The sequence below is a fragment of the Polyergus mexicanus genome, unplaced genomic scaffold (assembly GCF_030449975.1).
Source record: "Polyergus mexicanus isolate NDT 795.1 unplaced genomic scaffold, iyPolMexi1.0 SCAF_3, whole genome shotgun sequence".
Classification (NCBI taxonomy): Eukaryota; Metazoa; Arthropoda; class Insecta; order Hymenoptera; family Formicidae; genus Polyergus; species Polyergus mexicanus.
The window spans coordinates 7,743,884-7,756,853 of record NW_027223323.1 but is presented as its reverse complement, the minus strand read 5'-3'; the positions used below and the strand labels follow the sequence as shown (position 1 = coordinate 7,756,853).

Here is a 12,970-nt window from a genome sequence, read left to right as displayed (position 1 = left end):
ATTTTGCAAACTTTTCATCTTAGAAACGTTAGAGATATGACTTGAGATCTATTATGTCGCATCCAAATGCGATCAGGAGTTTAATTAGTATCGCACAATCACCGTTAAATACACCTGAAAGCTCAATCAAAGATCACCGATCTCCACGTCGCGTCATTCTACGGCGCTACTACTTGCCGACAACAAGCGGCACAATGTCATTCAATCCCGGAGTCTCGCGAATTCTCCCTTGGTCAAAGGCCGCGCCGCGAATTGACAGCTCGCCGGCGAATGAAAATTAGCGGGCCTTTGCTCGAATTAACGACGACATACAGACGAGACATGATTAATTTCGACGCCACTTTCTCGCCCGAATGAATGCACGGCGGATTAAGAGCTGCAAGCCCGAGAGGACACGACCGCACAGCGCGGCAGTTACGGTGCGAGATTCGAAGGGTCGAAGGCCGAAGGGAAGTGGAGAAAGGGTGGAAAGGGAAGGGAGGCGGAGGAGTGGATATATCCGTAGAGTTATGGCTGGTATGAAACCCATAGCAAATGATGCAGGCATACGTGACTGGCAAGCGAAGCGTCCGCTGCCAGTCGAGTCCGGCGCGTCTCGATGCGCCCTGGCCCCGGCCTGGCCAGCTCGATGTAGCTGCAATCAGCAACGTGCGCGCCGCGTCCAGGATATGGATTCTACCGAAATAAATTCAATAGAAACACACATCGCGCGTCGGCATGGACGGAGAGGTATATACGTGCGCGCATGAAAAGTTGCACGGCAGCTTGATCTTCGGTTCGCGCGCGCGGACACAATTCTATCCCCGGGAGTTAAGCCCTTTCAGCGTGAAATTAATTAATTCCATCGCGTACCGTATCTCCCGACTGGGAGATTGCCTGAGAAATATGTCGCTCAACCTCCAACTCTAAAATGCTGTTGACTTTGCCGTTATGATACGCGGAGATTATTCGCTTTCAACTTTTATTTAATAAAAACTCTAGGCTTTACGTAGAAAGACGAAATATATTCGCGAATATTAAAAAGAAGAAAAAATAAAACGATTCCATCTATGGATATACGTAAACTTCTTGCCATGTTAATTCCGTAAAATCAACTAAGGTCGCGTCAAGGCAAAGGGGCCGACATTGTGCGCAAACGCTGATGAATGCTGATATATTCAATTAAGGGGATTGACACGATCTGCGGAAATGTCGTTCGTGATCGAAAGGGAGTAAATACAAGCCGGTTACGAGAGGTGCTCACATATAGTAGTATCCGCGTGAAGCTGCGTGGCAGACATATTGCATCATCGCGGATACGATACATCAGAATTCCATTCTCATCACGCCGCTGTCGCCACGTGACGACGATGTTCTCCATTAAATTTCGCGTAATAGGACCGACAGGATGTCGGCTAAGCGGAGGAGATACCCGCAATTCGATAGGTCGATACTCGATTTCCGCGACACGACTTTCGTTTCAAAGCCTCAAAGTGAAGAAAGTTTAGATTTTTCTTGCCGATCCCCGAACTCGCGAACCTATGTTTGAACCTGTACGAGTAATATACAAAGTAACCTTTTTCTCTTTATTTTCCAGCGTCTGACATACTTCTCCTATTTTCAACTTATACTTCTCCTCGATAAGCTCCGAAATTCCAGTATTGTTTTTTTCTTTCTTAACAAAAATAATTTTTTTGTTCGAATTAGAGTAATTAAAAGAAATTTGTAATGTTTGTTGAAGTTTTAATGATGAAAATATATTTTTTTGAATTAAAAATTAATACGACAATTAGGTAAATTCATCGTCAGATCCACATGATTTTGGTTGCGCTTGTATTCTCGCGATCTTTCTGTGCTTAAAATCGTACATTATAGATACACGCTCTCAAGATTCTTTTAGAGCGAGAAAAAAGAGAAAAAAATATAATTATAAAATAGATAAATATTTTATGTAGACAATTCTCTCTCTCTCTCCGAGTTTCAAGGAGGTTAAAATGTAAACGTTTACGTTTCCTGCCGATCTCTTTAGTCAAACGAGACGCTGACGATGCTCTGTTGTTGCAGTGAAATACCTGCGGGAAGTGACGCCGTACTTCAGGAAGGCTTCGATCATCCAGGAAGTGGGTTGGGAACTTCAGCGCGGCTTCCTCAGCGCGACGCCGCCGCCGCCAAAGTCACCACCGCGGGCGGACACTCGTTATCTGCCATTACAACTCTGCCGACTCACCAGGGCGCATCCCACTTCCGATGCCGGTGAGTCTTAACGGCAGACCGAAAGGTCGATGGCGCGGTTTGAGCGTCCGTCGTGATAGTGAAGATTAAACCCTCGTCGGAGTAGCGCGGTTGTCGGACTACTTATAGGCTACATTCCCCGATCCGTTACAATGTCAACGCGAAAGGGGATTATCACGCGTTTCTCGTATATCGTTGAGATATTTGCTGCGAAATTCGTCGCGACTGAGATTCATGACTCTTGAAAGAGGCGTAAAATAAATTATGCTACGCGAATGAGAACGTTCTATTAATGAGAATCTCATTATTGCATTTATGGTATAGCTGTCTGTCATTTATATGATAATTTTAATATCGGGTCGAAGAAGCGACCCGATGCAGCGCTTGTAATACTATATATATTTTATTATCTGAACGTTAGCTTCACAATTCGTGAATTTTACAACTGTTTTTTATTTAAAAACTATTAAACTCTTGACATTTTAATTTTACGATATTCTATTCTTCGAAAGTCCGTTATTAAAAGAGTGATATAAAAAAAAAAAACTTGTGAATATGTAAAAAATTGTGTATCTCTGGTAACGCGCGTGACAACTTCAAATTTAATTCTGTACTGTCGACGGTAACGTTTTAATCTTTTCTTGAACGAGAAAGTACATAGTTAGAAATTCTTAACTATTAAGCAATTACAATTGCTTTATTGGATTTCTCTTCTCCGAAGAAGTACTTCTTAAAACAATTAAGGGGGAGAGCCGCCGATTACTTCAAATTTAATTTAAAACTGCAAGACTCTTTCCTTTTTGGGCGGGAGGAGGAGGCAGAGGAAATAAACTCGAGGTAAGGATGGAAAATGAGAGGAGGCAGCCGTGCGCGTTTTTGATTAACGAAGTAGCGCAATCTAGATCGCGGCCGAAGAGAGTCGAGTAGAGAATCGGGAAAGATCTCTCTCGTTTACCTATTTGCCAAGCGACGGCGGTAAATGGCCTCACCAGCGGGATAAAAGTCCGGCCCTTTTATCGGAGACAGTCGCTTTCGTTCGCGTAGTGATTAACCGGGGGGATGAGTTAGCGCACGGAGAGGAGGAGGATATCTCTTCCCTCCTTGGGTTCTCGCGGTGAGTTAACGAAAGGAGAGAATAGCTCCTTAATTCTGTAAAGCTTCTCCCGTTCTACTCTTCTCCGTTTACTCTAAGCGCGCCGTCTCCGTTCAGGGCCGCCCGCGCGAATTTTCGCCTCTCGGGGGTTGTTAGCGGCGTCCCATATGTGGCACGAGCGGCGGTTGCGTTATATATTTTAAGCGCTTTGGTTAAGTGTCTCCATTATCTCAGTCGTATCGTCACTTACTACGCTATAATCCCTATTATCTTTCTACTTCATATTTTATTTACGACGACCGTATAAAGATTCTAAGAAGCTTAGAGAAATCCTGAAAAATGGATGATGTATACCATCCATTGTACCGTCATTTTTTCCGGTTCTAAGCTTCTTATAAGGAGGAATTAACATTCTAATACAATATAATCACTTAATTAAATAAACAGATATCGTCGGGTCTTTTAATTACATTTTTCATAAATTCTTTAATAACATACGTTGTTGTACAAAAAGCAAGTTATACTGAGATTATAAAGGAATTCTTGAAGCTAAAAGGTGGTTAAATCCGATCCTGGGACTCTTCTGGAACGACAAAAGAAAAACCGCGAGAGAGAATAGCTGCGCTGTTAAGAGGAGGAACGCGAAGGGGAACGAAAGACAGGCGCGGCGTTGGCGAAAGAGGTGGCGGAAGGACGGGGTGGACAATAAGGGGTAGCTGCGAACTAAGAAACGCAATCAGAGACGTGCCGTATCTCTCGCCGGCATCTCTCGCCGAGCCGTGTCATAGAGTAACGCTTACTGATATTTTCGCGCTCTGATATTTCTTAAAACCAATGCGGTCGAGTGAATTGCATCCGCAATGCGGTATAAAAAAGGATCCGGATATATCATAATGATTTATTAAATTTGCTTATTCGTTTAATAAATTGTACAGACAAAAAGTCGTATTATAGGCGCGAAGAGGGGGTGAAAAGTAATTTCGACGAGAAAAATTGCGTTAAATTATTCATCGCGCGCTGAGTGTCTTATGATGCGTCCGTTATTTTGAGATTAGCGGCCGATAAATTGAATCCTCTCGCTAGATTAGATGTGGTGTCGGTTTTAGAGCATCATCGGTCATCCGTAACGATCTCGCGGACGGCGAACATTCTCGTCAACAATAAATTTTACAGCCGGCGCGGTAAATTTTATGTCATCGCGACTATGATCGCATTATATTGCTTCGACCGAGATAGACGCGAATGATAACAGAACGATAAATGGAAATATGCCGCGCGTCGTAAAGCGCTATAGTCTTTTTCGCGTTAAAGCGCGGATAAAATCTCGATGGTTTAATGACTGATATTCGAGGAAAGACAATTACGGAGGATGGGCTAAAAATTCTGTTGCAGTAGAGGAAAAAGTATTAATTTTTTTCCCTTAACACTTTTAATTATATTTAGAAATATTTTTTCCATATTTTATCTAATTAAAAATATATTTGAATCTCTCTGTATTTAAAGTTATGTACATGTTTGCACCTGGATAAGCAGCTCGGCTTTGAGTTAGACTTGGATTTGTGCCATTTCTGCATCTGTTTTTCGCGCGCGCGCGCGCGTACAGAAGTACAATATTTTACGTTGCTGATTATGACGTTTGCGAGAAACGCCACGACGCGAAAATGAGCCTTTATGTAGTGCAGGCACGCGGCCTGCGGCGAAAGGAGAACAAAAGCGTGTGTGTGTCGGAGGCGGGCGTAAAAAAAAAAAAAAAAAAAAAAAAAAAAAAAAAAAAAAAAAAAAGATTGTGTGTCTCGCAAACGCTGAATACGCGTGTTTACACGATGCCCGGCCACGAGCATCATTTTGTGGTTGAAAACGTTCAGTTACACTCGTAGCGCGTTGAAAACAAACAGTCGGGCCTCGATTCGCTGCCGTTTCGAAAGCTCGCTTTCGGAGCTTTTCTGGATCATGAATTGCAAAAGCCACAGCGCTAGTAGCGGGCTGTCAGCGCGGCTTCGTAAATCGTTGAGATAAAAGTGCATCGTGCACGGTGATTTACAAGACCTCTATTCGAGTCGACCCGGTAAAACGGAAACAATTTCGAAGAAATGTGACAATCTGTTTATACACACATTATGTATAATACTAAATATAAATTCGAGCAGAGAGTGTTTGCGTGGCGTCGAGTTTGTTAAATATTTTTCGCTTTTGAAAATATTTTAGAGAAATTGTGGAAGAGTAACTTTAAACAAATATCTGTTTAAATTAATTAATTTTCAACTTTTAAATTTCACACACACTTTGTGTGTCTTTCCTTTGCATTATATAATATATTGATTGCAAACGTGCTTCTTATATAAACAATTTATAATGTGGAAATCGAAACATACAGTTCGTTAAGATGTTGCGGGGAGATCTGATATATTTCCTCAGTGTTAATTAATTAACAATCAACGCTCTTTGATCGTTTACCCGTATACGTAAGCGTACTCTTGAGCATGTATATATCGGACGGGAGTTGACATCGCGACGCGAAGTCAGTAATCAAGCTTTCTAGGCGACTGTTCCGGGCAACCTTTCGAGATCTTACTGAGTTTCCCTCTTCGAGTGAGGAGGAACCAGCCGAGGAAAACGGCTGCTTTGCTCGCGCCAGGCAACCGCAAGCCGTGTGAAAGCACTTTCTGTAGGAGGAGTACTGTGTGTCCTCCCGAGGATTCCTCCGAATCGTTTCCAGAACAACCTCTAGAGATAACCGAGAGCAATACCGTGATTGCGCAAATATTAATTAATCTCAGATTCTCGTAGTTCCGCGAGCAATCGCATTTTAGGAGCAGTGATCTTGAGTACATGTATATTGGCAGATATAAAGAAATGGAAGATCTTAAGATTTTTGGTTTAAAGAATTCGGATAGAATGCGAGGGATTAAATAGAAATCAGACCTCGTTTCATGAAAATTTTTTTTCCTGAGTAACTCACGAAATAATTTCCATTAAGAGGAACGTTCCATATTTTTGTTAAAAGGAGAAAGTAGGTCGGAAACATATATATTTTATCTGCGTTTAATTTTAATAATCTCTCTCCAAACTGAAGAGAGAGAGAGAGAGAGAGAGAGAGAGAGAGAGAGAGAGAGAGAGAGAGAGAGAGAGAGAGAGGATAAAGCAGTTTGAATTATGCGTTGCGTTATCTATCCTGAATAATCTTGGCATTTAAAAAATTTTTCAATTCTACCTTTCTTTCGTCACAAAATTCGTTATCCAGGAGGAAGCCACGAATCGTTCTTCGATGACAAGAGAAAATGGGTGGCGAAGGGTTTCAGTATCCCTGATGATCTTCGCTCAGCCGCGCCTCATTAATCAGACGGACGGCATATAGGGCGCAATTATCCGACGGTAATTAACTTCGCAAACTGCAGCGCCCGCGAAGTCCGGGAAGGTGGTGGGCGCACACGTGTTAGGGGGGAGATGCCTCGTACGGCGTTTGCGGGAGGGGTAGGGGATGAAGAGGTGGAGAGAGGGTCCGGGAAGGGCGGTCGGATAGTCTGGATGGAAGGTTCTTCGTGGGTTCCGGCCTGATGGAGCTGTTCTGGAATTATACACGGGGGTTAGTCCTGAAAACCGGCCGGCAGCCAGCTTTTGCCCCGGAAACTAATTTAACTCTCGCATCCTCCACTCTTCCCCCCCCCCTCTCTCTCTCTTCGCTCCCCGTTTCTCTCTCTCTCCCTCTCTCTCCATCTCGCTGCTCTTTCGCCTCCCTTCAGCTTCTGATTTCGACTTGCTGACGATCGTCCGGATGTCTGAATGCGATACATGCCGGTGGGGCGATCAATTTCCGCCGGGGATGAATCGATACGCTCGAATGTAAGATGGTTTGGGGTAATTTTGAAGACGGATATCGATTCGCGTGCTGTATGTATGCATATTGAAAAATACAATATTATTAAATTAAATATTTATATATACTGAATTGCGTAAGTAAAAAAGTATTGTGAAGACGTGACGCGCGTCCTATATTTTAATCTCGATCTTATTATTAATGCCTTCCCCCGTTGGTTAAGTGTCTCGAAAAAAACGCACTCGATATACAGCGTTCTGCGGAAAGTTCTATATTGGCTTGTTATATCGATAATTGAATGAGCGCGAAGATAAAAGAAATTTTCCGCGCGAGAGAGAGATCGAACTAGTTATAAGTTTGTCGGGGAACACACGAGGAAATTAAGAGAGATCATCTATAGCAAATATTTTTCAAACTCCTTTCTTTTCATTTCTACAAGCGATATCTCCATCGAATATACCGGCGAATAACCATGAGTGTGAAAAAAGAAAACCGGCAGATTGTATATGCACATATCGCGATGAAAATAGGCTAATCGAGTCGATCATTTCCCATAGGAGAAAGATATCCCGCGCAGAGAAGTTTTTCCCATAGCCATTCGATAGTACTGTTGACCTTTAACACTGCAATCGCCGATTGTTATCGATTGTTAATACGGCGTGTCGAAATTAGCGAGAATTTGCTAATGAATAGCACCTGTCGATGTTTTAACAGCACGTAATTGCAATTGTAATTGTGAAGCGCGTGGAATTTATCCTTCGATTAGGTAGCTCATTTTTTTTTGTTTACGCAATTATAACAATGAATTAATGAAACGATTTAGTGCACATCTATACTTAACTGCGATTCGTCTGAATTGAGGGATTTACTACATTTTTCTTCCAAATATTAATTATCTCTTCTGATAAAAAACACTGAAAAATAATAAGACTAGCAAAAATGAATGCAATAGTTTTTGCATAGAATTTATAGAATTTTTCTTCAAAAATGATTTAAAAAAAAAAAAAAAAAAAAATTATTTTCTCTCGATTTTTTAGCGATGTAAAATTGAATTCGCGCCACGACATCGTTTCGCAGCAGCGATTAAATTTATCCGATTGCTATAGATTTTGCGAATGAATGCACATTGTTGCGACACTGTCCATCAGAGGCCTTCAATACGTACTGTGTAACAAGAAACGGTCTCTATCCTGTGAAAATCACAGGGATGGACATTGGGAAAAAAGGACGGTAAAAATGCGAAAGAGCGGGACGGGAAGGAGAGGGGGGGGGGAGGGGGTCGACAGAGGAACCACAGGTAACGAGCAATTGCGGGGACCGTTATCGGTAACAAGCGGAATTGCATTGTGCGCCGAAAAGCCCCTCCGGCAAAGGTCTCATTACCATCGTCATGCGAATCCCAAGCGATACAAACGAGTATACCCCGTGTGCGAGCAACACGGACACACGTGTGGGACGCACGTCGTGCGTGTAGCGCGTCGTGTAAGTACGAGTATTATCGCGCAGTGTACACGTCGTCGGTGGCTAGGGCTCCATTATACTCTGATATCGTTACGCGAACCGTGCCGGGACGGTTTGTATAAGTGATGGCTCTACGATAATGCCGTAACATTAACGGCGAAGGATTTTGTTATGGCGATCCGTTCCCCGCGGATCGAGTATACAATGAACGGGTTAATTATTAAAGACCCGAGGGTGTGGGAGGGCACAAAGGACTAGGATAGGTTTTCTCAGTTGCAACGCGACACGATGGGATTATCGTACTGGGAGAAGATTTCGGAATGAGTCCGTAAGGGACTCCGCAAAGTGCTGATGGTACTGCACTTTAATTGATTGTAGGGATCATGAATGTTACATATGTCACGTTTCAGAATTCAGTATATACTTTTATACAGAATGAATTGTTTATCGCGCGTTTTTATTGCGACGAGACTTCATTTATGGAATTCGATAGATTTTTGATTCTCAGACAAATTGTAAGCTTGCGAGAGAAAATATTTTTTTCTTTTCATATAATTGCAGGTAATTTATAACGCAAAAATGTTTCAGTGGTATTCATGAAATAATTCATTATCGATTTTTACTGCGTTACGCCGAATTAATTAAAACATTAACTTTATTATTTATAATATGATATATCAATTATCTTGTAAACAGAATAGATATTTTTTAAAACAAAAATGTGATATACATATGATATACGACATTTTTCTCTCTTTGTATTATATATATATATATATATATATAATATTGAATTATATACTTAGTTAATGATATATTTTGAGTTACAATCTGAAAAGACCTCAATTTTCACATATAGATTTCTTTTATTTCCAAAACAGAGTCCTCCCTATTTCTTGATTTTTTAATTTTTAAACTTTTCTAATTTTCCATCTTATGCGCTTTATTAATATCCGATTTTTTAATGTTGCGTCAGATTTATCGAAGAAAATTGAGATTTGACTGGATTAGAATTTCCCTTTTTCCTCGTGTCTTCGATCTTTTTTTATCTTTCTCTATTCATTGTCGGACAAAATTTTCGCCATCAGGTATAGATGATAAGTGCAGCCCGTCATCGTTTTCTTGAGCGTTTGTAGCAATTTCAAATCCGATTATACTACGAAGGCGCTTTATCAGAGAACTTCCCGGGACCGTATCGAGTCTGGTTTCTTCTTCGTGTCTTCCGGTAGATTCGCGTTTACTTGCTACGACTCTCGCATAGCTGGCCAAACACTTTTCAGATTCGTTACACCGGCTACATAAATCAAGACGATGTAATAAACTTGAGATGAAGCCGTGTCTGCGTAATAATGTACTTTAATCAGCGCACTGTGCTTGCGGCTTAATTTAATAATTTTGCGATTCTGTTAGACTGTGCGCTTTAAACGGAATGCGTTCCTTCATAACTTGGCACTAGAAAAATATAATTCAAAGATTTGTTTATTTGTCGATTAAAAAATGTTACATAACATTATAGGAATTACACTTTGACATTTTGGACACTTCGGTATTTTGAAAAATATTACATGTATAAGTGACCTATATGTATATAAAAATATCTCGAGAGCGCAAAAGGGACCAATAGATAAATAAGACGCGCTTGACGAACGCATCTGACACGCTGATAAATTTTTTAAATATTTTTATATATTGTATTTATAAAATAAATATAAAACGTGATATGTGATCCGCAAAGAGAATTCATAGCCCACAGAGCTTAAAATTAAAGAATCTTACGTATAGTTTAAGTTATTGGATTGAGAAATTTCTGCCACAAATTTTTACACAGTATTAATAAAATTATTCAATTTATTATATTCAAAATTAATAAAGCGTACAAAATTCGAAAGAGAGATGCAAGAGCAACTTTACAGACGCGAAGCGACATCGCCAACAATTCCCTCGGTAAATTCACTCGGTGACAGGAGTAAAAGCGGTAGGAACGAGACATGGGATGTCGACCATGACGACGCAGACCGCGTATATCTGCGTACGTGCGCGTGCTCACATGAGCGACTCTCAAAGCGCGACGGACGCGAAACGGTTACGACGTTGGCGCCGTTCGCGTCGCGAATTATTAATTTTGCGCGCCAACTCGATGCGGCCCCTCGCGCAATTCTCGTTTTGCGGCGAGATTTCGCTGCCGCTTCCGTCGACGTTAAAGCTTATCGCTCGCTACGAGCTTCGGAGATTGCAGCTGCGACGTAAACGCGCATTAAGAATTGAAATTCCGCTGAGAGGGACGTAAAGTTTTACGGGCCCAATTTATGTTTTTGTCTCTTCCCCCTTAGATTGATTATACGCTTTCCTTTCAATTTTTAATTCCCGATACTTTATTAATGTAGATCGAGGCAACGTAATTCGTCTCGATATTGCTAAAGAATCAAAGCATGTCCGACGAGAGAGAATTATTATTTAAAAAAATAATTTCTCTTTCTTGTAATCTCCTCTGCTGACGTTTATTACCATTTTCTATATCAAGATTGATATTTTTATCATTTCATTGTTTACGTAAAGATGCGAAGGAACAAAACGAATGGGTACATGCTGCGTGAGATATATTCGTTCGTGTTTCATTGAGAATACGCGTATTTTCTCCGGATGTTCCATAACACACTCATAGAGTGGAGCATGGAAAACATTCATTTGAGTTTTTTTAGAAATAAAGAAACGGCACGTTGTTTTTTCTACCTTTTGCCGTTTCGTTGTACGCATTTCAGATTTTACTCGTAGCCAAACAATTTTTATTATTCTTTCAGCTTTGTTATGTTACGGTACTTATGTTGATTTATATATATATATAACGCGTACTTTTAATTAAGCATCAATAACATAAGTTGATTTGAAATTTTGCATCATGTATAATTTATATAAAAACGAAAAATAAAAAATGAAACGCATTTTTTTTTTACTCGTTTCTTGCAAATATATTTCTTTTTTGTCTCAACTCGTTGCTTTCACCGGCAAATAGACAATCACTGAAAGAAGTTCAGATAGGAGTAAAAAGCACGATAAAACTTGGAGATACGCTTTGTCATCTCCTTTCGAAGATGTTCTGTTTCGTCAATAGCACAAATCTCGATATATACCGTAAAATTCCTATCGTCGAGAACGATTGGCCTGATATCTAAAAATAAAGAATGAAAGTGGAAAGAAGCGACGAGATGGGCTTGCAACGGGAAAGGAAAAAAAAAAAAAAGAACCCGATGAAAACTTTGCCGTGATTGTTAGATCATCAGTTTCCAGAAACGGCATTTCCCATCGAGATAATTAAAATTTCGGCGCGCGAAATTTGCGCCGATCACCGTTTTGCGATGGAAATTAATTCTAAATTTATGCCGATGGTAATGTTGTGTAATTGAAATATCCATGTATCAAAATTGGGTAAATAAAATAGTAGATGAAGAATTGTCTCTAGATCGTATGAAAATTCACATTTTTGATCGTTCTCGTGAGATTATTAATAATAATTATTATATACGCAATAATTGTCTATTCTTCACCTGATTTGAATGCATTTGAATAATAGAAAATATTTTTTTAATAACATAAAATATTTTTTCGACGATCAAATAAGTGAATATTCACTCTTATGAAAGAAGCACGGTAAAATGGATTACTAGAAATTATCAAAGTTTATTGCTGCTTCTTTTTTCCGATTCGATTGATTATTTCTATATGGGCTGTACGTTTCGTATCATTGAGGATCTATTATTGATCGAGTTTTTATCGATCATTATGTGATTTCGAATATATTGGAGTGAGCGAATAATTTTATTTCGTTTGATGCGAGTTTAATACGACTGCTTTTGAAAAACGGAGAAAGTTCTAATATACTTTTCTCGAGGTTTGCGACAATATGTTGAAAGGCTGTCGTCGCAGAGATTATTTTGACAGCTCTTTTAATGTCGAGCACGCTGCGACCAAGATCGACTTGCAGCGTATTACTTTCGCCATGGATAGAAATACAATATAAAGATTACTCCGATAAAAGTATTAGAAGTAACATAAAAAATAATGTTAAAAAATTAAAATATTATCTCAATAAAATATTCTGATTGACAATTGTAAGTGATCAAAATAAAATAAAATTTATTAGAGATACTTGTAGACAAAAACTTGTTATTGAAAAATAATCTTAAAAGCTTTTTGATACATCAAATTAAATTAAAATTATTTAAAAAAAAAATGTTACTTTTTTTTATAAAAATTGCTACAATAATTCTTTTAACGTCTATAAATAATATAATAATAATGTATGATATATATATATATATATATACAATGATTATAAATAATATAATAATTATGTATAATATAATTGATAATTCTAAAATAATAAAACAGTTGTG

The 12,970-nt window shown here is 39.5% G+C and overlaps 1 protein-coding gene across 3 annotated transcripts in view; it reads left to right on the top strand.

Annotated features, from left to right (window-relative positions):
* The window catches only part of Syn1 (Syntrophin-like 1), a 212,874-nt gene that overhangs the window by 119,751 nt on the left and 80,153 nt on the right, over positions 1-12,970 (top strand). For all 3 annotated transcript variants that reach the window (XM_070292653.1, XM_070292654.1, XM_070292656.1), the window contains one exon: positions 2,044-2,232. In XM_070292653.1, the coding sequence (XP_070148754.1) occupies positions 2,044-2,232 (189 nt within the window). The remainder of the gene's footprint in view (positions 1-2,043; positions 2,233-12,970) is intronic.